The sequence below is a fragment of the Epinephelus moara genome, chromosome 24, assembly GCF_006386435.1.
Source record: "Epinephelus moara isolate mb chromosome 24, YSFRI_EMoa_1.0, whole genome shotgun sequence".
In the NCBI taxonomy this organism is placed as follows: domain Eukaryota; kingdom Metazoa; phylum Chordata; class Actinopteri; order Perciformes; family Serranidae; genus Epinephelus; species Epinephelus moara.
Genome location: NC_065529.1, coordinates 20,133,751 through 20,158,867, shown reverse-complemented (window position 1 = coordinate 20,158,867; position 25,117 = coordinate 20,133,751). Strand labels below are relative to the sequence as shown.

At 44.0% G+C, this 25,117-nt stretch overlaps 1 protein-coding gene across 5 annotated transcripts in view; it reads left to right on the top strand.

The window, feature by feature from the left end:
- LOC126385438 (plexin-A1-like) overlaps nucleotides 1–25,117 on the top strand; it is a 294,361-nt gene that overhangs the window by 188,044 nt on the left and 81,200 nt on the right. For all 5 annotated transcript variants that reach the window (XM_050037151.1, XM_050037155.1, XM_050037152.1 and 2 more), the window contains exons 5-9: nucleotides 4,534–4,634; nucleotides 7,798–7,921; nucleotides 9,582–9,735; nucleotides 10,873–10,972; nucleotides 17,818–17,932. In XM_050037151.1, the coding sequence (XP_049893108.1) occupies nucleotides 4,534–4,634; nucleotides 7,798–7,921; nucleotides 9,582–9,735; nucleotides 10,873–10,972; nucleotides 17,818–17,932 (594 nt within the window). The remainder of the gene's footprint in view (nucleotides 1–4,533; nucleotides 4,635–7,797; nucleotides 7,922–9,581; nucleotides 9,736–10,872; nucleotides 10,973–17,817; nucleotides 17,933–25,117) is intronic.

Here is a 25,117-nt window from a genome sequence, read left to right as displayed (position 1 = left end):
ATACTGCAGGGAGCGAGTTTTGAGAGAGACAACAAGAGATTACAGCTTTCACAGCGGGTACTATTTTCTTCCACTGACACATAAAGACCTAATTCACTAAAACAGGTCTGCAGCAAACAATTTGAGTTGACCACAATGGCCACATCTGTCAATAACATCTCTGCAGTGTAACAGCCATTTAGTATTAGGACACCATTCGGCAAATTGAATGTGACAGCAGATGATTTTTCGATGGAACACAACGATGCGGTTGCAGTTTCTCACTTTTCATTTCTTCGACTACACAACCTCCACCCATCCTCCCTACTCTTCACCCGTCCTTCAGCGCCTCTTCTTCCTTTTCGGAGCCTGCGAGTCTTGTTTGCTTTGCTGCTTATCTCCAATCAGTCAACACATAGAGCTCCTAGCCAGTCATTGATTTCCTAAGCCCCTTACAATCCAGTCAATGCACACATGCAAACCCACCCTTTGATACAACACCCCGTGAGCAGGTATTCCAGCACTGGAAGAACTCGCTCATCTACAAGGACACCCTGTTGAGAGACACGTTTCTGCACTATGCCTAAGGGATAGATGGGACCACTGCTTTGGGTGAACTCCAATTTCTAATGATCAATCATAAGCATGACACACTGATGCCAAAGCAGATAAAGCTTAGTCAATGATAGCCACAACACATTTAGGACCTCAGTTACCTTTACAAATAAGTCCAGTGTGTCTTCTTATTTCTATTTCTCTGTGACATTCTCTGTAATCTGGGGCATTCATGTTGGTAGATATTGATTTTTTTTTTTTTTAGTTTCATGCACATGGCTGTTCACTGCCAGCACAGATTAAACCCCAAGAAGATGGAAGATGATTGACGGTTATTGAAAATAATGTAGGTGTGGTTAATGTGGGGTTACAGAGAGGGTGCAATGGAGGATGATGACAGGTGATAACCTCTCCTCCTCTTCCTGTCTGCTCCCTCTGTTAGCCACTGGTTGAATCAAACTTTTAGTTTAAATTGGAGTCCTCTGAATTTCTATTCTGCTCAACCACGGCTAGTTACGATTACAGAGTAAGGTTTGGATGAAAGGAGAGGAGCAATAAAAGAGCCACAAGTTTATGAGATTTCTCCGAATTCTTCCCTGGAAACTGAACACATGATTGTTTTTCCCAAATACAAGCAGTTTTCTTAAATATGTATATGGAAAGCTGACTGTAAATGTGCGCTCTTTCCTGCACTTTGACCTTTGGGAGCTCCCCAGTTAAAACCAGATTTGCCTTACTATTTGTCCCTGAGCTGCAGGAGAGCCATATGAGGTTAAGTGTTAAGCAAAAGAGGTTCAGCGGTTGTTCAAGGAGGCACAGGCGTTACTAATTTATGATGCAGAGTCTCATGCAGATATCTAAAAATAACTGAAAATAAACTGTGATTTCTTCCTCTTGGCTCCCAGACAGTGTAACCCACAAAAGAGGCTCTCTTCTGGTAGACATCTCCGCGACGCCACCCCCTTCTCCTCTCCTCCACTGTAGACTCCCCCTGTGTTTGAATGTTAAAAAAAGGAAGCCGCAACAAGGCCGATCCCTTTTATGTCTGTAGATTTAACAACCAATGAAAAGCCGCGCTGAAAGCTTTACAGGTCTTCTGGGTTTTGGGGGTGACCGTCACAAAGCCTGTTAGCAGGACGTTTAAAGGCAGGTGATAGCGCTCTGTAAAAACAGATTGGAGAGGAAAGGTGGAAAGTTTATAGCAGAAAGGAGATGTCATGGCATTGCGATATGGTCAGGGTAGAAGGGCTGACAACACAGGAAGAGAGAGCGAGGGAAAGAGAATTGAGTTACAGCGTCAGATGCTATTGTAAATAAGGAGATGGCAAGAGAGAGGAGATGGTGGGCTTGGTTTATAAGGTCATTTAAAGGAGTAATGTGGCACACTGTCGGGAATTGGCTTTCATTAAAAGAGCCATCAGGAGAGACAGAAAGAGGGAGACAGCGAGGGAGTGTGTATATGTGTTCCTGTGGGTAAGCAGTATTCGCAACACACACGCAGGCACATTTTTTTGGATCTACATGCGGTTATACAAGTTCATTCCCGGCTCCAGTAAAACATTTTATATCGCCACTGGGAAAAACAACCATCATGGCCTCCTACCTCATCAACAGCTGTGTGCCACTCCCACTGAATGGAGCCTATAGTGTCTTCACTAGTACTAGTGCAGAAACAATTGTGAACAATAGAACACATCTATCATTACACAGGGCGGTGATAAGGTTATGCTAGCTCACCAAGGGCCCATAGTGTTAGTTTGATTTATGTGGACCATTGTCCTTAATCACAGTCATAATGATTTATGGAGAAGAGAGGAGGAATTGGTTTGCGTCCGTGATAATATGAAGAACAGGCCATTCTCGCTCCTTCTCTTCATTTTTTTGTTAAATCATAAACTATTTGAAAGACATCCCCTGATGGTTCCTTTCTCCCAAGGTGTCCAATCACATATCCTCAACTATAGCTGATTTCCCCCTCATCCACCTCTCCATTATCTGCTCATCCATTCACACTCATTTTTCCCCTCTGTCATCCTTTTATTATCTAAGACACACCAATCCCTTGTTCCATCCTTCTTTCAGCTCTCCTTTCAGATGAAAACGAGACTCACACTCGTTCTGACAATGACACATAGCAGCCGTCTGCCACCATATCCCATCTACTCAGCACAATGTCCTCGTCGATTCGCCCCGTGTGTGTCTTCCATTACACCTCTCTTTCCCTCCATTCATCCATCCAGCCCGCACTTCCAGGAGATGACCACCTCCCTCTCTTCCCTACCACTGCTCGTCTTTCTTTCTCTGGGCAGCTAGCCAGCCAGAAAGCTACTGTACTGGGGTCTGTAGAGCGAATGAATGAGATGCTCGAAGAGCGATGAATCTTGAAGAGAAGATGGTGGGGCAGGGAATGAAGCAGAAGGAACGTAGAGAGTGATGAAAATAACCAAATGTATAAAAAGAAGGAAATAAAGGAAAGGAAGAAAAGGGGGATTAGTGGCACACAGTGTCAAGTGTTTTTGTCCATCTGCCCTCTGCTTGAGCTGTTCCGTCAAAAAGCCCCAAGGCCAGTCTGATACGAGGCATTTCAGAGCATAAATGAGTTCCACCATGTCATATCTATCTCATATCTGTGTTGTACTTAAAGCTCACGGAGGAATCCCAGCCCCAGTTTAATATTTCAGCGCTGCGCTCCTTTGTCCGCCTGGTTTCTGTCCTGCAGCTAACCGGCTTTATCTCTCACCTCAGGCCTCCGCTTCCCTCCTGCCATATGTTTTTCTTTTCTTGTGTTCCTCCATACATCTCTCTGTGTCACCTCTCCCATCCCAACCTCATAAAAAAGTCAGCCCCCACTGGGCTAGACACTACTTAAGTCCCCACATACCACTTGGCCTGGGTTCTCATGGTTAAATCTGTGTGTGTGTCCGTGCTATAATAGTGTTACCCAAGGGAAGGGTTGTTAAATGCTGTTGCTTACTGATCAGCCGGCTCACTCTGTGCTGCATGATTTAAAACTAGCCTGCTGTGGCAATTTGATACATTCACACACACACACACACACACACACACACATATCATGAAACAGGGATCAGGCGACTCATCAACTTGGGGCCCGTTGGTGAAGAAAAGTTCAATGTGGCACTGACACTTTTCAGCACATGTGCACACACTTACCCGCAAACACACGTGCCTACTTTGTCGCACACCAGCATTCTGCACATATGCTAGCAATCTGTCTGTCACACACTTAAACACAGGCACATCTCTCGTGAATATCTTGAAATCCACACACACACACTTTCAGACCCATTGCGGCCATGTTGTGAACTGTCTGTCATCACCTGTGGCAGGAATGGAGGGCTAACTTAAACACTTGATCTCGTTTCTTAGGCAACATCTGCAGCCTATCACCAAGCTCGTACATCCAGTGTGGCTGTGGATGGCTGACACACACACACACACACACACACACACACTGACCGAGTCTTGTCACATAGATGCACTAAGGTCTTGTTGCACAGGCTCTGTACAGACACTTTAATCCACTCACTGTCTCTCATATGTGTACAGACACACACACACACACACACACACACTGGGGGTCTGTCCTTCTGCTCCTCTGCCTCCCATTGGTTTTGAGGTCACCTGTCAATCACAGCAACGTTGCCACGACCACCTGTCAGGTGTCCCAGCATGCATTGCGAGGCCTCTCCTGTACACGCTTCACTGGAGGCTGTCACACACCACTGGACCGGAATCGTTCACTGGAACACACACATGCACAAAGACACACACTTCTCACAGACGAGCTCTCTTTCAATCTCAGGAACGTACACACAGACACAAACACACACTCTGACTGTCTGCTGACTTGAATCAGTCTGATAAGCTGTCAAATGCATCCAGCACACTATACCGCTCGTTTTTACGACTTTGATTACAATGAGGATAATTATTTCTTCATCACCTCCCTTCTCTCCCTCCCTCTCTCTGTCTCCCTAGGTGGTGAGAGTTCCAGTGGAAAGCTGCGAGCAGTACACCACTTGTGGGGAGTGTTTGGGCTCCAGAGACCCTCACTGTGGATGGTGTGTCCTCCACAATGTGTAAGTACCACACACACTCATGCACACATTAACACACTTCACCCTGGTTAGGTTGCATTGTTTAGTAGATAATTGTGGAAAAAAAGTGTAAGTGTTTAAGGTGTGTGTCAGCTGATCATGTTGGAGTGGAGGCACCCACCTGAATGGTTTAGCTTAGGAGACTTTGTCACCCCAGGTACTCCAATTCTTGTTGTTTAAAGGGAAAATCCACCCTAAAGTAGAATCCAGGTTGTGGTCTTTTTAAGTTGCTATATCCTGAAAGAAGTATCAGTGTTCAAGGCTGGAACTGTTGATCAGTGCTCAGTGATCAGATCTGCTCTTATAAATTAGTTATCAGTGTGGTTTTCAGTCTCCGAATATCTTCCACAAGTTTTTTGAATGTATAACAGAAAGGAGCATTACAAGTTTTTAAAAAATAACTGGCACAATCTCCACTCAATGGGGGGCATACTTCTGTTGAGAGTTTTTGTTGGAAATGGAGCTAGTGGAGACATTTGTAGTCTGGCCTTGGGGCCTCTTGTGGGTGTCTGCAACTGTGACAATGTCTGTAGTTTTGTTAATTTTGTTTTTCAGTTTCAAAGTTAGTTGTGCATTTTATTATGTGTTGTAGAGACAAGACGTTAAACTTGTTGAATCTTAGACAGACCATGATACTTTATCATTTTCTGAAATTTGAAACTTGAACACTAAAGCCCCATTCAGAGATGTACTGCATTATTTAGACATAACCAAAGGAGCTGTAGGCGAGAATGCAAATGTCCGAATCAGTTTGATTAGACATTAAACAGACTTTGGTGCAAAGTAGTCCATGTAATATCCAATTGAGCCCATGTGTAAATAGAGCAGGTAATTTCTCTGTACAATAATCAGCAAGCGAGAGGGCGTGTTGATGACGTTTCTGTCATGCAGCTCGCCGTAGAAACAAACATCCGCGGGTGAATAAGAAGGGTACTTCTGTCGGTAAAGGCTGGCACTGAAATTGTCAGTCTTTTTCTTTACTTCATAAAATGTTGATCATGTTTCACGACATGTAAATGTGCAGCTGAAAGGTTGTCAACTGCTTAGTGAAACCTAGACAGGCTGTCATGTATCGAGAACCCTAAACACTGCACACCTATGAAAAGTAGGCAGCCAGTTGCTGCTTTGAATGTGGCCTGTGTTGGCCTCAAACTATTTTTAACACCTTGTAATAACTTTAGCAAAATGCCTCTAACACCTTTTAATTAGTCACATAATTATGATTCATAGGAGAAATCTAACTTCTACAACTTGAAAGCTCCCTGCCAGCAGAGATACATTTATCCTGTGGAAGTCTGTCAACCGGCTAAACCTCTTAATAGCACATAAATAACAACACAGCTTGGCAGCCCGCATCACAGACACTCCCATTTATCTTAGTGGTATTTAGCTTGTTTTTGTGTATGTGTGATGTGAACATGGTTCACTACTTGTGTACTTTTTAATACTTAACGTAGGAACTTTTTTGACAACAGATTAAGGATTAGTCATTGCTAGTGTTAGCTTTTGGTTTGCGGACGAGGTTTTATGTTTGTTTTAAGATTACTGGTGAAGATTAGATTTGTAACAGTGAGAGTGGAGATTTGTGGTTGTGCTTAGAAAATAAATCTAATCACACACAAGTGTTGTAACACTGTCTGTGTGTAATCTCTCCATTTCCTCCCTTTGACTCGAGGGCCTGTGTGTGTGTGTTTGCGCACAGGAGAGTGAGAAAACAGTTACATGTTACTGAAAGGTGACAGGATGTTAAACCACAGTTGGAGCACCTCGAGCATTTAGCATAATGCCATCTCTCAGTGCGTTAATTAAACTTACAAAACATATCACCAACCTGTCTTTCCTCAAGGCACACACACACACACCACCTGTGTTTCTCCATTTTAGCAGACATGCACACACATCTTTGAAATTACACACACAATCATGATGGACTTGATCCAGAGATATCCTTCTGTTTGGGCACATTCTGACCTTGTGTCTTGAATGCAGCTTGCTCATTTCTTACCTAATCGTGATGCCAAATCTGGACCGAGGCCCTCGCAGGCAAATTGGTATTAATAGGCAAATTATTTATAAGCCTCGTTTCAGCCCTCTGGTGCTTTTAGCCACATCTTATTAAGAGCCATGGTAGTTTCAATCAGCGGTGGAATTGAACGGGGAATACACACACAAACACGCACGTGCAGGTGTTTCTAGACAAATGAGCACACTTCATTCAAACGAATTCACAACAGTCACACGCCGGAGGAGCAGTAGAAGGAAAAGAGGTCCATAATGAGAAAACATGTACATACCTGTGTGTATCTCTACCCATGCCTGTACAGCCTGTGTGTATGTGTGTGTGAGTTAGTGACTCCCGGGGGAGCGGTTGGCGACAGCTTTTTCTTGCTGAGCTCGAGTGAAGGCTAACTAAACGAGGGGACGGGGGGGTTGCTGCTCATAGGAGGCAGTTAGCATTTTTTTCCACCTCCCTCTCATTGTTAAGGCCTCGCAGAGCGCCGCATCAGCACTTTTCCTCTCACCACCGGGACCAGTTGTTGTTAGCGCGAAGGTGAAGTGATAGCTAATGCATTATGAATAGCTAATAGTAAAGCCGCTACAATACGGGGCTGTGTGCTGATTTTTTTAGCACGATCAGTTGGCTCGTAATAAGCGGGGGAAATTGCTGACCCCATTGATATGCGGCTGGTAGGAATTGTATCATTTTTACGGTTCAGGGAAACTTTAATGATTGCCTTTATATCTCCTGAGAAGTTTGAGTTGGGTGGGGTTGTAAACTGAAAAGATGAGGGGGACTGGATGTTCATATAGCTTAGCAGTTCTTGCACAAATGTCAGGGCCAATAAGGTAATGATGTAAAGGCCTACAGTAATGGCTGGGGGAAGCTATTAGCCTATTTGTCTTCCGTTATTGCTCCCATTTCTGTGTGACGGTGATGGCTGTGCATGTTTGTCATCTTAATATGATTGTCATATTAGCTTAACAGTTGCTCATATTCTCTGTCTCATCTCTCCTCCCCTCGCCTCTTGTCTCACTCTTCTGCTTCTTCCTTTCTTTTCCTCCTCACCTCTTTTCTTATCCATCTCATATCCCTTTCTTTCTCTCTATCCTCTCTTTCTCTTCCTCTTTTGCTGCTGCTCCTTAGTTGTTCACGCAAGGACCGGTGTGAGCGAGCAGGAGAGCCCCAGAGGTTTGCCTCGGACCAGAGACAGTGTGTGGAGCTCACCGTTCAGCCAAGAAACATCTCTGTCACCATGTCTGAAGTCCAGGTATGTCTTCCCTTGTCTATGGTCCCAACTGTAGAGGACATTACACAGTTTTACTGTCTAAGCAATTACAAAAAAACAGTCTAGAAAGGGACAAACTTATGATATGAAGTTGTGAAATCCCCATGACCTAAGGTTAGTGATCACTGAAAAGGGCTTAGATCTGCTACAGGGTTTCCAACACATTCCTTTATTTGTGGCAGCCTGCCACAATATCACTGTTGGAAAATGTATACTGTTCGGTTGTTTGGAGCACCACACTGTTGGGCTCAGACGGAGCAGCAGAACTCCAGGCGCAGTGAAAGTGAAACTAATTCATCCATTCATTTATACAGGAATAAAATGTTATATGTCTCAGAACAACAGTGCTATCAATTTAGTGGTGTCTATTGTTATTTCAACCTACTTTAAATGACACCATCTTAATTCCTATTGAAACTACGCATCCTGCTGTTCGGTGCTTGGTCTAAAAGTTTGCTTTCACTTGGCTCTGCAGCAGCTGCTCCTCTTATCAATCAGTCACATCTGATCAGGTCTGATCAGTCCAACCACACACCGATTTTCTGAAAACTCCTTTTAAAGAAATGTTGTCTGAAACTAAAATCATCTACATCATGACTGCTGCTGAGGAAAAAAAAACCTCTCAAAGACTTCACAGACCCCACAAAAACTTCAGACTTCAGAGAGGGCACACACACCGATCACAAAGGAACACACACGGTCGTCAGCTACCACCACACATATATTTCAATTGTGTGGAAAACACTGCATTCCTTTAATCATGCTCTTGTCAGAAACAAACACAGCCAGTTTATTTTACAGTGTTGCCATGATTTATTTCTACCTGCTCCCTGACTGTAAGAAAGAAGTCTGCTGCACTGCCCTTTTGCTGTATCGTTATCTTTACCCATCTATGTCTGCGAGATGAAGGGTGCATTTGAAAAAGCAGATGCCTCTGTTTTCATTTTCCTAAATCCCTTTTTTTGTGAGTGTGCAATACAGGAAATATCAGTCAAACTTGTATCGGTTGTTTTGATAAGATATCTCAGAGTTTTCATCAATCATGTTTTTTTTTTTATTGTGCACTTAAAGTAACATCAATCAAACTGGTGTTTTTCCTCATTTTAAGAATGGCTCTTATCTGTTTTTGCAAATGAACTCTTACCAGATGTACGTGCATAAGTAAAAAGTGAAAATGAAGTCATGTAAAAGTCACAACATTTCACACCAAGGACACAACTGTAACTCAATGTGTAGATTTAAGTAGGAATCTTGGTTTTGCCATCTATATCATTGAAAGCTGTAAGCGTGTGTGTGTGCGGGCACGAGAGCTCTCATTCTGTCAGCAGCTCCTCAATGTAACCACATAGGTTTGACTGATTACAGTTTGCCTCACTTTCTCTCCGCACATTAACACGAACACATTAACCTTGCTGTAATAGCTGCTCCGACTGACGCACACATGCATACACACAAGCACTCACCCTCCTTTATTCCCGCTGCTGTCACATATACTCATACCCACGCTTCACTCCACCCACCCCCACCTTCCCCCTCTTCCCCAACACCCATTAACCCTCATGTCATATCTTATAACAATCCATGTACACCATGTCCTTCCATTGATCTTGTACTGATTGTCCCTCTCCTCCTCTCTCTCTAGCTGGTCCTCCAGGCTCGCAACGTGCCCGATTTGTCAGCGGGGGTCAACTGCTCCTTCGAGGACTACGTGGAGACGGAGGGAAGGATCCAGGGTGCACACATCTTCTGCTTGTCTCCCTCGGTCCGGGACATCATCCCAATAACAAGAAATAAAGGTCGGGCTCAGGAGGGGTGATGAAGTCATTGGGGTAGTGAGGTCACTGGGTGGTAGCAGTGAGTGTGCGGGGTGTGGATTACAGAGTTTTAGGGATGTATTTCAAGAATGTAGTCATGAACATTTTTTATGTTGGTACTCTATTTCATTTGATATGTTTTATGTTTATGTCATCTCGGTTTCTTTGCCTCTCCCCTGCGACTATCTATAGCACTGTACACTGTATGTGCATCACCACGGGCTGATGTGTCGCCTACTAAAGACTCTTTTGTGCGTTGGAATTGGAGAAAGCTGGAACAGAATTTTAATGTAACCAGATGATTTGTTTAGTGCGTCTATATTCAGAATACCTTGTCACCACCAATATCGCTCACCCATTCCAATTCAAAGCCCCAAACACAAGTCTACATTTATCTACTGAAAATAGATCTGTTTTTGAATTCCCATTATCATGCATTATGCACTGTTGTCAGTTTAGTTTTATTTTTTATTTTTCTTTCTAAACGACACTGGTTATGCTCCTAGTGTCTTTTCAAAGCGGTGACTTCACCGTGGTTTATCGTTATATTTAAAAATATCTGCTGGATCTTTTTTTTTTTTTTTTTTTGCAGATATTATTCACCTGTTTCATGTCCGATTCTGTCAAGCCACAAATGATAAAAACTTGTTTGGTATCAGCATTCAAAGCACTGAAAACATGTCAGATAGTGCACTCTAAGTTTCCTCAAAGCAACATCTCAGTAGTTCTTCAACTGAGCCCATTATGCCCCATTATGAGTTCTCATCAGCGCTGGCATCCAAACACTGATTGGTGCTGCTATTTTTAATGCCACCCTACTGTGGGTGTGACATGAGCGGCGTGTTGCTAAGCTACAGTGTTTTTTTTGTGTGTGCGTGTTATCTGTTGAGGTCACACGAGTGGAATTTAAATTTAAAGTGTGGCGGAGAGTCGATGATTGTTTTGTTTTAATATACGTCCAATTTGTCACATTTATTCCCTGTAATTAAATTAAGTTGTTAGGTGTGATGTTTGAGCTGTTTGGTCATTAATTTGGGTTTTATTTTTCTTTAAAGTTTAAAGACTCAGAGAACAGTATTACTCTAAATTTACTAATTTTCGTGTATCTGTTTGGTGCAGGTGATAAGCGGGTGGTGAAGCTCTATCTGAAGTCCAAGGAGACAGGCAAGAAGTTTGCCAGCGTCGATTTTGTCTTCTACAACTGCAGCGTTCACCAATCGTAAGTTACATTGTTTAAATATTTCTGGGTACATTAGACAACTCCTTTTCTCTTGTTTTAGTATTTTCCCTCTTGTTTTTTAAAGAGGAGGTCTCTCTGTTCAGTCTCCCCATGGGCTGACTCATGTTACTCTTCATGAAGGATACAGTTAGACACACACTTACGCAAATACCCCACCCCCCTCCGACCTCCACAGGAGGCTCATGTTACCACTGGAGTGAAAAATCGAACGTGCAGTATATGAGAAACGATTGGGATATGAGATGGTAATTCTAGTCTTATTATCATAACCCACGACACACACTAATGATACCTCAATGATTAATTCATTACACGATGGTCTGCTGTATTGCCTCCCAATCACAAACTCTAACCACGTTTATGCCTCTTCCCCACTTGACAAAACAAATACTTCCAGCTTTTTTGAGTGCACAGATACTCAGTCTGATACTTATTTACACAAGAAAGACAAGTCAAATACTGTAATGCTGTAATACGGGGAATGAAGTCTCGTGCCTTTTCCCGATGAGTTAGTCTCCTTCACCCTCCAGATGCCCTTTGCGATCCGCCCAATCGCAGCTCACTGCCTCTTTTAATCCACCTTCTGCTGAAAATCTCCACCACCCATCGAGCCACACCCCTAGGTCACTCCCACCATGAGCTTGATGCACCCTGCCGGGGTAAAAGAATCCTCCAAGTCCTCCGCACCGCCCCACATGATACCCTCCCTCCTGTCCATCCACGGCTGATCCAGGGGAGGCTGAAACGTCTGCTGGGGTATTAGCCTAGGGGCAGCAGATGGCCCGAAGGCCCCTGGGGTACAGCAGGGCTCCATCCTGGCTTCCCTCTGGATGTTAGATGAGCCTCCTGCGAGGATTGTCCGCAAACACACACGCACATACACATAGACATGCACAGCCACACCTCTCCCCGCTCTGTCGCTTACAGAGTATTGAAGCCCTGAACGTCTCGGACACCAAATCCGTTACTGTAACCTTTAACCCAGCTACCCCCGTCTCCCTGCCCTCGTACAGAAAATCTCCTGCCGCAACAGCGATGATTAGCTCAGCTGGTTAAGGGTGTGGTGGTTTACAATGTCAACTCCCAGTTAATTCATGTCCCATAAGGACGTTGGGATGTTTGTTCTAACTCCCAGCGCCTTTTACTGCCGAGGGTACATCTTGCGTCAGATGTAAATCTGAAAAACAAATTGCTTCATGTTCAAATAGAAAACACCCAGTTAAAAAAAAAAAATTAACAGTCTTCTAATGGATGTATTAACATGTGATGTCACATTAAAGATCCTAATATGACAATGATCTCACACAGTCTAAGAAATGTATCAGAAGTGACGCAGACAGGAGAGTCGCCCAAATGAAGATATTACCTCAATAAACTCTGATTAAATCCGCTCCCTGGGCTGATCTAATACAGCCTCCGAGTGATGTAATGGACACGTTTAATGAAGTTACAGATATGGCACGTTGCATCCTCGGCAGCGACTCTGATGGCGACGAGAGATGCTGAGATAAGAATCCCATTTCGAGCTGGCACTCCAGCCTCGCATACCGGCCGCGTGCCCCCCGGACGTCAGTGCGTGGCGTCTGATGAGATCAGACTGGTAATGTCGTTGGCGTAATGACTTCAGGCCCGTACGGACACATGCAAGGCCCTGTTTCCAGGATGCTTGGTCATTCCTTACAGAGCCAAGTTCTCCTCTAATGGGCTTAAACTCAAAATACTGCAGGCTTTTACACAGTGAAGGATGCGCACAGTAGCAGAACATGCAGGAACACATTTCCGAGCAGACACGATATTCATCAGCTGTGCCTTCATGAATTCCCACTCGTCTGCTTTTGCAGTCTCACACTGTATTGTGTGTACGCTGACTGCTAACAGTAACACTACCTTTTGGAAGGAGAGGTATGAGCCCAATAGTGAAATTGCCCCATCATGTTTCTTAATGATTTACACTCACAGACTGACACCCAGCCCCCATCCCAAAAAACACACACCCCTCCCGCTTATTTACTCAACTGATTACGTCGTGGCCCTTGCCTTCTCAAAAATGCCATAAATTTGCATAGTGGTATTAATCTAATTAGAATTCCCACTGTTTCAGTTTAAGGGTTGCCGAGATTGAAATAGAAAATCACCCACGGCCATGATTGCTCCTTAATTAAATATTTCCATACGCTTTTTCTCATTCCACAGCCCCCCATTTATTAAAGATAAGGAAGATAGTCTGGCAGTGAATTGGGGTTTAAATGTCTGTATGAAGCACCTTTTCTTGCTGTGGTTAATGTGGCTCGGGCAGTGACTGGGTCATTTGTTGTGTGATTGAGGGTGCTCTTAGAGTAATTGGGAGAAAAAGTGCATAGAAAGAGAGAGTACAGTTTTCTTTGATAGAGAAGAATGTAAAGAGCGGTGGATCCAAAGTGAAACAGAGAGTGCAGTTGAAAAGATGGGGAAGAGTTATACAATGAATTTTGGGCAATTTGTTTTCCAAATGTTAGCCAGGCACATTCACATGGCACCCTTTTTGTGTAAACTAAACACTCAGACATGCATTGATAAAATGATGTGCATGAATACTAGTCCCTCTGTGTTTTATTAACCCCCCTCAAATTTTAAAGGGATCCAGTAATGACAGGATAGACTATTCTAGAGGACCATTAAATTATTCACCTCCACTCCTTTGAAATGAATAGGAGCCAATAAATAACTCATTTTGCCAAGTGCAGGAGTGTCAAACGCACCTCACTAGGAGAGCGGATTGTATTTAGAACTCCAAAATGACCGAGGAGAGGAGAGAAGAGGAAATCATAGCCCATTGTGTCGGGCCTTAAAAAAACAGTACCGCTCCAAAGCTAGTGCAGCTCGATTAGCATCTGAATATGAACGGATTAAATTAGCATGATGAGCGTGGCCATACGGGGAGCGTGTCTGCAGCCGCTCAAAGCCTTTGAGTGGCTAAGGGCGATGGTGAGTGACAGGAAGGAGGAATAAGGAGATACTAGGGGGTCTGAAAAAGGGAGCCCACCCCTGGACATGAGAGGAAGAATTATCGAACGCCCCCGAATGGCCCTGGGTGGGCTTCCCCTTAAAAGGGTCCGCACCCAGGCTAAAAGAGAGGTTTTGAGATCCTAAGGCAGCTCGTGACAGGGGTGCCTGGTTACTTCGAGGAACCAAAGAGCGAGCAGTAGGGGGTTGTCAGACAGGGCCCACCGCTGGCCTTGGGTGGCACACATAATGGCACCGTGTTTTATTTCAAAGGCCGTAATCATAAAAGTCACCGAAAGTTGGCAGCGGTTACCTGCTGATATTTTGCTCGTTATTTCAAAGTCAGTGGTACACTAACAAGGTTGATTTGACATGAATAAAAGATAAAAGCTGAGATAAAAATGATTATTTTCAGGGCTCAGCGACAGATGTGTTGACAGGCGTTTGGGTGTTCGCTACTAACTATACATTGTGCTGTTCACTGCTTGGTTCTGATTACCTGCTGTGTTAAGTTGGTGTTGTACTGTATTTTGATGAGCACTGATCCACTGGTGGCCCCCCAGCAACAAAAAAAGACTCTTTGACATTCAAACTAGTGATTGTTGCCAAGCTAACAAACACCATCAAGCCACACAATGAGCTCGGCTAACTTGCCACGTGGTCATTTGTCTTGCATCAGTAATGTCATCTGCTCTTTTGTTCAGTATTGACACCCTTTCTCCTGACTCTTACCAGCTCACTTGGGAGAAAGCATTGAGCTAAAACCCCCCAGTCCTGCTATTTGAGTCTGTGCACTGTATGCTAACCTAACCTAGCGTAGCCTAATCGCTTTCCCTCCATTTGTTGGCAACATTGACAAATCTCCTATTTGCTCTCGTGTGGTATTAAGAGGCCTGTTATTTCCTTTGCCGCACATCCCTCATTCTAAATGGACAGCTTCTCTCAGCACAATGCTAAATTGGTCAATTAAAGCGGCAGTGGGATTGAATTAAGCTCCAGCCTCTGATCTCGCTCAAAAGGAGGGGTCTGGGCTGGAAACGATCACTTAAAGCGCGCACCTGACAAACGAGCGGCCCTAATTGATCCAAATGAATCCACGTCAGGGTTTGATGGAATCGTGTATGGGCTCCATCTCAGAGCTCAAGAGTTAAAGCCTTCATTTTTCATGCGGATGAGGGGAAGGGCTGTTGGCATTTTACACAGGGTTAAAACCCACTCGAGAGCTTGTTGGGAGCTCATAGTGGTTCAGATAGACGCACAAATTCACACCTGGCAGATGTGGTTGAATACAAATCAGCCTGTATGTTAAGTACCTGCTCCTTTTATTGTTATGGATCCAGACTTGCTTACCTTGACTGTATTATATGTAGTATTTTATTACATTCCCAATAAACCATATGCTCACACAAACCATGATAGCTAAATGGGTCACACAGAGAACTACTGAAACTGAACTACAGTGCGCTTTGTAATAAAATGAAACAGTTTTATTTGTGAGCTCATAATGGTTACATTAGATAATGCTGCGCACATAAATGAGATACCAAGTAGCATAGTATGTCTCTAGGGCTGAAAGAGGGCCAATATCATGAAGCTGTGTTGATAAACTGCATACTTGAACCTGTCTGGCTCTCCTCCGCTGGTCCCCTTAGATGTGACACACACACACACACACACACACACACACACACACACACACACACACACAGTCACTTCCCAACTTTCAACCTAATGTTTCCTCCTCCTCCCACGAGACTCCCACACAGAGCCCCGCGGGCTACACCCCCCCTTCCCTATTTTCTCCCCCCTCTCTCTCCCACGATACCTGGCGTCTAAACCTCTCTCAGGGAAATCCACCTGCTTTTGATCTCTCCCTCTCTCCTTCCTTCTCTTCTTTCTTCCATCTTTCTCTTTCAGCCTGTCTATCTGCACCTCGCCTTGGCTAAAGCAGGTGAATTTAAAATGGTGGAGCGCTCTTAGCCCCACGGATGAAAGAGAGCTTTAGACAAAGAACAGGGGGAGAGCTTTTTAAAATGAGACGGCAGCGAATGAAAGGGATGGATAGAGCGAGAGCGGCAGAGAGGGACAGAGAGAAAAGGCTCAGGGCTGAATGGATAGAGAGAATGATACAGCGGAGGTATAGAAAGAGGGAGAAGAGGGGAGGATATATATGCAGAGTAGGCCGATTGTGGGGAAGATCATTGGACATACAGAAGCAGCAATGGACGGTTACAAGCGAGTGGGGAGTGATGAATGAGGGGAGTGTGGGGGAGAAGGAGGTTAAGACAGTTGATAGATAGGATGGAAGGTGAGGGGAAGAAAAGAGGATTCCAGACAGGGTGGGAAAAAGTCCAAACTTGACAGTAGATGATAAATAGACATGAGACGGTGAAAGGAAGGAATTTTGAGAAAAATTACAGGTGAAGATTTAAAAAACAAAGAACACAGTGGGATAGGTTTTTACAGTTTAATAGATCCTTTAATAGATCCTGTGTTGTATCACAGTCTGTACTGTTCTTTCCCCCAATACCTTTATTTTCAGTCCCCGTCTTTTTAATTGTCAACGCACTCTATATGAAATGGGTTGTTCAGAAGACAAAAAAAGGATTCTGATATCATGTCTGTGAAGATTCTCAGTCATCCAGGTCATGGTGATCATAAGTGCTATATGGTAGGCAACTGGACTTGCTTGAATTTCTTGGGATCCCTTCCCAGATGAATTAACACCCATCCGATATCTGATTAGATCATGTAATCCAATCTTGGTTTTGATCTGGATCAAACCTACAGTTTGTGTTGTTCAAAATTTTTAGTAGGATTGGGATACCTTTGATCCAAAATATCAGAGTTATCCTGATCCCAGCAGAAGGCTGGATTCAGGGTACATTTCTGGAACAAAATGTAATAACACTTCTAAATTTTGCAATTGATTTGTTTAACAGTTATTGTCATAAAGTAGACAAAGTATGCTTCCTAGTAAGCCTTCCAGTATAATAAACTACAAAAAAGGATGTTGTCCTTATAAAACAGTCCCCCAAATAGCTGTCAAAATCAAACAAAAATGATGTAAAGTTACAATAACGAAGACCTCTGTTTGATCCTCTTGGCGGCACCTATGGCGATAAGTGGTAACTGCAATGTGTTTGTTGGCAGACCACCTTTATTGTGATGCGTTGTCCTATTTAGAGCACTGGTTATCTGAATTTGGTTGTCTTGAAAAGTTTCTATCCAGATCAGTGTGATCCAGTCCAAAGGTACTTTGAAAAAATGGCACAAGTAAGGTAGATTAGCTGATCCTGGACAGCAAAACATGGGATTTCCAAATCTGGAACATAATGACCTAGATTTAATTATTTTAACTGGGCCCTGGTGTTACTGTGAAAAGCTGGTCAGAAAGTAGATTAAGAATTAGAGGGGGAAAGGTAAGCTTTCCACACCATACTACACTAAATTGCATTGAGTGCTCTTTTAAACATCCCCAAAAAGTCCATTCTATATGCCCCTTAACTGGCTTTAAATAGTGGGGAACCACAGCTATATTCCTTATTTCAGTGCACCTACTTAGGGTGGAGATTACCCAACATAAAATGGCCTCATCCAACTAGTTTATCAGTTAGTTTAACACATAAAATACAAGATAGTACTGGTTCAATGCCAGTAATATTTTTTGTATGTCACGTACATTTTACAGTACAACACCACCTCATTCTGTCTATTTTTTTGCTGTCATACTTTATCAAATGAAGCGTTGACGCAGTAAGGTAAATAATTTAGACTCAAGTCGGAAACCAGGTGACCCTGCTAACTCTCTAACCGTCTCCTCTCATCTGTCTCTGTTTTAGCTGCCTGTCCTGCGTAAACGGCTCCTTTCCATGCCACTGGTGCAAGTACCGCCACATGTGCACCCAGAATGCCAATGACTGCTCTTTCCAGGAGGGACGCGTCAACATCTCTGAGGTAAGTTTCATGCCACTGATTTGTTCATATTGCTTTCATTTTGACAAGTAATTTTTATAGCCATGATGCAGTCTTGATGTGCATTCACCTTCACATAAGTGGATAGGTGTGATTTGATGTTTTGATAGTCTTGCAGAATGCAATTTACAAAAAACAAAGATTTGAGCAAACCTACGAGAACTCCTCATGATAAAGCTGCTATTGTTTCATATATAATGTGGCTGATCGCACAATAAAAGCCTTTTCTCCCTCATGCAAACACAAATTTAGCAACATAGGCACAAATTGTACTCAGCCGCACACGCACCTTTACCCTCGCACCTTCTGTGGCTTTCGCCTCAGGGTTTCCTCACATCACCCTGCTGTGTGTGTCTGCTGTCTGTATGTGTAATAGTGGCTCTTGGCACAGTGACAACAGCTTGTGTACTGTGCAGCAATAATTCTGTCGTGGCCCATAAGGCCATAAGCAGGCCGGGATGAATGACTGTCTATGGAAATACTGCCTTGTTCTTACATAGCCAAATGCTGCATTAGCATAAAAGCTAATATCAATCGTGCAGAGTGGCGGCTGCAGCGAGCGACACGCGAGGCATAACAAGTGTTTGTCAACTGCTGGAGTGTATACAAGGATATTAGTGATGGACACACAGCCATGCGATGTTTTCATTGTGCTTTTCTTTCACTCTCTTATAAACACCAAACACGGCCTCGCATATATTAGGGAGCACAGAAAAATGTATTCAAATGCATATCTTCTCAATGGACTTATGGATGTAAATCCACTGCACTCCCAAGTGACTGACAGTCATGCCTGTTCTTTATCTGATTGATGCCGCGCACACATAAAGGCACAAGTACACGAACACATACGCACAATCCCACGCTATCTCCTTGTGTTTGTGGTCTGACTCTCCCCATTATCTCTGTGCAGATTAAATCCCCCCCTTGTTGGCTGGCCTGAATCACCGGCCTTTATTAATTGGTCAACCTTTATCCAATTACTTTCCTCTTTATCTCTTCTCTCAACCGGAGCTGTGTAGAATCCCAAACACTAGCATGCTAAGCCACAGCCTCCGTGGCCGTCCAAAACAACACACGGGCCCAGCCTTCACGCCTCACGGAGCTAATGTTAGCGGATTAGTGCGCCCATCTGCAAGACATGGGGAGAGCGCTGGCTAGCACACTCTGAGCTGAGAGGGGCCAGAGGGGCAACGGATGGATAAACAGGAAAGGCCTGCAGTGACGAAAGGAAAATTGAAGGAAAGCAGGATGTGCAAGTAAACATGTAAAACTGCGTAGTAATATTGATGACAGGAGAGGACGACTCTTGAATATCAGATAGACTGAGGTCTACTGCTTTCCACATGCTGATTAATTAAAATTTTTGAGGCAAGTCGATGCACAATATTTTTGAAAATCTCCGGCAATGTGCTGCTCCATCTACCTAGGGCCAATGTAAAAAGCTGCAGTGCAGTACATTTTGGGGTAGAAGCTTGGTTAAAACCAGGATGAGCAAGAAAAAGAGAGACAGCATGACAAAGAGAAGGAGACAAATGGATGGAGAGGGAGATGAAGAGACTGAGAGAGTGGAGGAGTGAGAGAGGCAGCAGGGAGAACGAAGGGACAGACAGACCAGCTGACGGTGGCATGTGGACAGAGAGACCTCTCCTGTCACCTCGTCTGCCCAAGAAACCACCGACCACATGCTCCGCTAGAGAATCCATCATCTGCACTGTCACACACACACACGCGCGTGCGCACATACACATAGACACACAGTTTCTGTACTTTGTGTCTTTCATGCACAGAAGTGTAAACATTTTGACAGTGACATGCACGCGCGCACACACATACACAGAGTCATTCATCATCCTTCTCCTAGCTGCCATATCCATTAGTTGCGCTCTCAATGCCCCAACAAGTACAACTCTTCCTGTAGGCTAGACTTATCCTTCTCCTCTAACATCTCCCTCTCTGCACCCCATCCCTCACCACTTTGATGCTCATTCACCCCATTTATTCCTCATCCTTCTTTTTCTTCACCTTGCCGCCTCTGTGTGTGGATTATATATAGTTAAAGCAGGGAAAAAAGAGGGCAGGAATGTGCCTCTCCTCCTTAATACCTTGTGGTTTTGCCTCTTTATCTACTGGGAGAGTGGGAATGGGTTGGCATGCCATCAGGGATGCGTGTGTGTGTGTGAGTGCAAGTGCGCACATATGCTTGCACCCTTAATTTAGACCTCAAACGGTCCTTTTTGCCACGCTGTAGCTTAACTCTGAATACAAATAGCAGTGTTTAACATAAGAGTGAAATGGGCTCTCCTGATAGCAGACATCCACTCAGACCTTCGCTGCTCCGTGCTGCAGAAGAACACAGTAGACAGGATTAAATAAGACTCATGTTCAGGCCGCGATCAAAGGCCAGATAGCAGTTTTCACACAGGGTTGAGAGGTGGCTGCTCCTCGTGTCTGACTCCATGTGGTCTGAGTGGTGCTGTGTCAAGCAGACAGCAGAGTAAAGAGAAAGTATGGGACCAGCTGGTCAAATGTCCAAGTCCTTGCGGTTAGGGACCAATACAAAGGTTAACAGCTGAATGTGTTTGAATGTGTTTTTTATACCAACATGATCAACCCTGTCCCTTCCGTTTCTTCACTACCCTGACAGAAATGATAAAACGTTAAATATGAATAGTTTCAGCTCAGTAAAAATCAATAAACATCACTGTCCTCATTCTGAATATAATAAACATTTGACAGTTAAACATCAAACATTTCCTCCTCTCCATCTTTCTTTTTTTTCCCTCTTCAAGTGTTTCGCTCTCATCTCCAACAGTATCTGAATCTTGTGTTACCATGGCAACTCAGAGGATCGGTGTGTTGCCAACGAGGACTTTTTTTCCCCCTCCCTGCTTTATTTTATGTTCTCCCTCTTGCACAAGCAGCACCGTCTCGTCCATCTGTAATTTGTTTGACCAGATTACATCGTATGGAATAAGTTTTTGTGATCGTCAGGCACAAAACAAAAGTCAGTTAAAAGACATAAAAATGCAAGGAGAAAATAATTATTTAACAAGCCAACCAAGGAGTAAAAGTGCTGTTTGTTTTTGTGAACAGACTGTGTCAAGATAGGGAAGAAAGAGAGGGAAAGAAATGGATAGACAGAGCAAGCAGGAAGGAAATAAATATAATGAGTGACATTTCCAAATCAAATATGCATGAATCAACAATGCCTCCAATGGCACAACAAACAAATTCTCGAATTAAGGAGCAACCGAGCGGAAAATTGCAGGAGAGGAGTAAGAGTTACTTTATTATAAAAAGAAAAAAAGCTGTAGAGAAAGGAAGGCTGGAGTAAAGAAGGAAGGCATGTCTATTTGCTGTGTTGTTCCTTTATTCATATAGTATATTTTTCCCTTTTATCCTTTGTCTCCTTTCCCTTTCCAAGGAACTTGCTTGATTGCCATTTCTTTACCTACTTTTCTCCCCTTCTTCCTCCTCCTTCTCCTGCTCTCCTTATTTCTCCTTCCACACCCCTGAAGAGAAAGTGCTATTCTGAGCCAAAGCCTTGATGAGTGCCAGGCAAGGTTCGGGGTGGTTGGGCTCAGCTATGTTAAGACATGCTTACGTGTTTGTTTTGCTGCAGAGCAAAGGCTCAGTCTCACTCGAGCAATCAAGGCAGCGGTTCACTTGATTGAGATTTGTGGGTACAGCGCCTTCCTAAACTCTTTGGCTGTCACATTTTGCCGTTTTCCAATTTCATTTCTCTCTCTTTCTCTGCTCCACTTCTTTTATTTGTCACTCTGAGTTTTAACTCAACATACTACAGACATGCTTTTTAAACAATGCTGGCTTTGTTTATTTTGGATTTGTAGCCGCACTGAGGGAAATCTAAAAGCGATGGGCATCACGTACAAAATATATAAATTCTTCCAAATGCAGTAAAGTGGTTTACACTGATGTCCAAACTCCACTTTCTGCCAGGATGTAGCCTTCATAAACATCTTGCTGTCCTGCACTTAATTTAAATGCAATACTCGGGCTTCTCCATTGGCAGTTTTGGCTGTGTCGAATCAAACTATGCTGGTTGATTTGCCTTTCCATTACCAGTTTTAATGTGGCAAGTTGTGCCAAGTTGTGCCTGAGATGGACCATCTCCTGATTCGTCTTCAAGCAGCTTGTGGTAAAATCAGAAGGGCTTCCTTATCATTCATTTTAAAAAGCCTTTTGCTGCTACAAGCGGAAGATGCCAAGCTAAATCATAACACCAGCCTAAATATCCATGATCAATAGCTGGCTACCAACGACCATTGCACAGTGCAATAGTAAACAGAGCTAAAGAGGGCGCTGATTTTAAATGTCATCAGCTCAAGACAGGTGCATCGTAAAGACACAACTTCAACCAGGTAGCGCATTTGTATGGAGATGCAAATCCCTGCCGCACTGGGCTGACGCACTGAGACAAACTGAGTCAAGTGTCTTCCAAATCTGTGTCCCATGGAATGTGTGGCTCTGGTGATGAATTTTCCACTCTTATACAAATTCAACACCTTCCACTCCTCGTCCTCCTCCTGTCCCCTCTCTGCTGGGATGCACGGTGGATTAAACAGTGTCACCCTCCTACTCATTCATTTCTCATTCCTGCACCGTCTTACTTTTCCTCCCTCCTGCGTGGTTGTCTGCATGAAAAACTTTTACAGCAATAGTTTGACGTTTGGAGAGATGTGCTTTTTAGCCAAGAGTTGGGGATGTAACATGTTAATTAGTGAGTTTCAGAGGTGCTCATAGGTGGATTTTGTTACCTTTGAACAGACCCACGGTAGCTGTTTTACTCATCTTTCCAGTCTTTGTGCTAAGTTAAGCTAACTGGCTGCTTGCTGTAGCTTCCTATTCATCCCACAGACACAATCTTCTCAACTAACTATCAGCTAAGAGGCAAATAATGTTGAACTATTCCTTTACAGTCAAAAGTTCATATAAACTTAAGACACAGAGAAGCATGTGCCTGTATCAAAGCATCACTGCAGTTGTGCTGGTAGACACACTCACGTATTCACACATAAGCTCTGCTGTCTGTTGCCAATTACACAAATGTAATGTTAGTGTATGACACATCGTCCCTAGACGCTGCATTAATAAGAGCGGCTCGATATAGGCTGCACTCGGAGCAAAGCACAATACGCATGAATACATTTTCTCAAGCGCTGTCTTTCTCTCACACCCTTAACCAAGCACACACACTTATAGCATACAGCCTACCCACACATTCTTAAACAGTCACAGAAACACATGCTTACTCTCTTCCTTTCTCTCCCCGACACACACACACACACACACACACACACACACACACACACACACACACACTCTCCCTCTCTCTCTCTCTCTCTCTCTCTCTCTCTCTCTCTCTCTCTCTCTCTCCATGGCTGAAAGGGTTATTTGTGATGGAGGTGTGAAGGCCCCGGACCGTGACATTCTGGCACACTGTGTTTACCCTGGCTGGTACTCAGACACTGAGCAGAACACACACACACACACACACACACACACACTCACACACACTCCAAAGAAGGACATCCCACAGATTGTAGGCCAAGGCCGCTTGAGGGGCCTCGCTGTGTGCATGGATATACGTGTGTGTTTGTCTATACTGCTTTAGCGTGTGTGTTGTGAGACTGTCACTGGTTCTTATCAGGACGAAGCACAACCAGCAGCAGAGGGCTGCAGGGGGCATGTGGGTGAGGGGGAGGGTGGAGAAGGCGAGTGGTTGAATAATATCCACCATTTCCTTTTTTTTCTTTTCCTCTTTCTCTGTCCTGGTGTCTTTATCAGTTAGTAATATCAGTCTTCTCCCCTCATCATCATCCTTTTTCCCTTTACTTCCTTCTCCTCCCACACGGCGCCTTCACCCAAATCATGTTTCGGCAGGTGTGTCTCCTTTTTCTGTCCACAAATTCCATTCTGGTCCATTTGTCTTTCCCTCTTCCACCATCTCTCTCTCTTCCTCTTCTCTTCCCATGCCTCACCTATCAACATACACAACTTCCTTGTTTGATCTCTTCTATTTATTTGTTCATTTATGTCCTCTCGCCACCTAAGCTAGCTCAAAGCTGGAGACATGTAAACACACACCCATACACACGTGTGTTTCTGCCCAGTATTAAGAGGGCGCGTGCCTAAGCCATATTTAATAAAATCTAAACAATGCTGGGGAGAAGGAAGAAATAAATGAGAGAATGGGTGGAGGTGGGATGAAATATCTTCCATGCTGTTCTCCGAAACAATGCAGTCCTCCCAGTGCTTCATTTAACCAAAGACGGACAGAGGTGCTGTAATTGAGACCAGATGTAAACAGACAGAGAGGGGAAGAGAAAAAAAAGTAAAGAAAGAAACAAAGACAAGGGCAGGGAGGCAAGCAGAGAACCCTGGCAGTAACAAGCGGCAGATTACATCCAGAGTGACGCAGTTTATTTTCCAAATGCACTCCTTGGTCAAAGGGAAGGGAGGGAGAGAAATTGAGGGAACATGTAGAGGAAGTGGAGGCGACAGGGTGAAGTAACCACATGCTTTCTTTGCCAGATGGATCTTAGTCGGGCCGGGATCGCCCAGCGTTTAACCCTTGGTTTGGTAGCGGTGTACCTCCTTCAGCTGTTCAGACTGCTCCTGACAACCCTCCTTGTTATTGTGAACTTTCTCAGGAAACTTGTCCAAGAGACAGTAATCGCATTTCCACCTCGGGGAAATCAGAGTGGGATTGTATCAGATGTTTTGGCAAACATCTCTCTAATTTGTTAATACAGAACAATGGGGTGAATTGAGGAAGTCTTTTTTAAGTAGTGGTAATGTAATTCAGCCCTTCAGTCACGCTGCACTGCTGCCTGTGTGTGTGTGTGTGTACTTCCCACACGATCACACTGTTTGTTTCAGGGAAAGGAAAACGCAGGAGAGATTTGGATTTTGTCCCTGGATGCCATTGTTGTGTGCACTCACACGCAGATGTGTTCGCAGGCTAACACACATGTGCGGTCTGTCAAATTCGCATGCAGATGTTTCATCTCTCCGTCTCTCGGTGGCTATTTTTAGCCTCACCGTCCCACAGCTTATTTTCCTTTTTTCCCCTCTCCTCCAGCTCTTCCTAATGTTTTTTCAGAAGCTTTCGCTAAATTCCCTCTCTTACTGCTGAAGCAG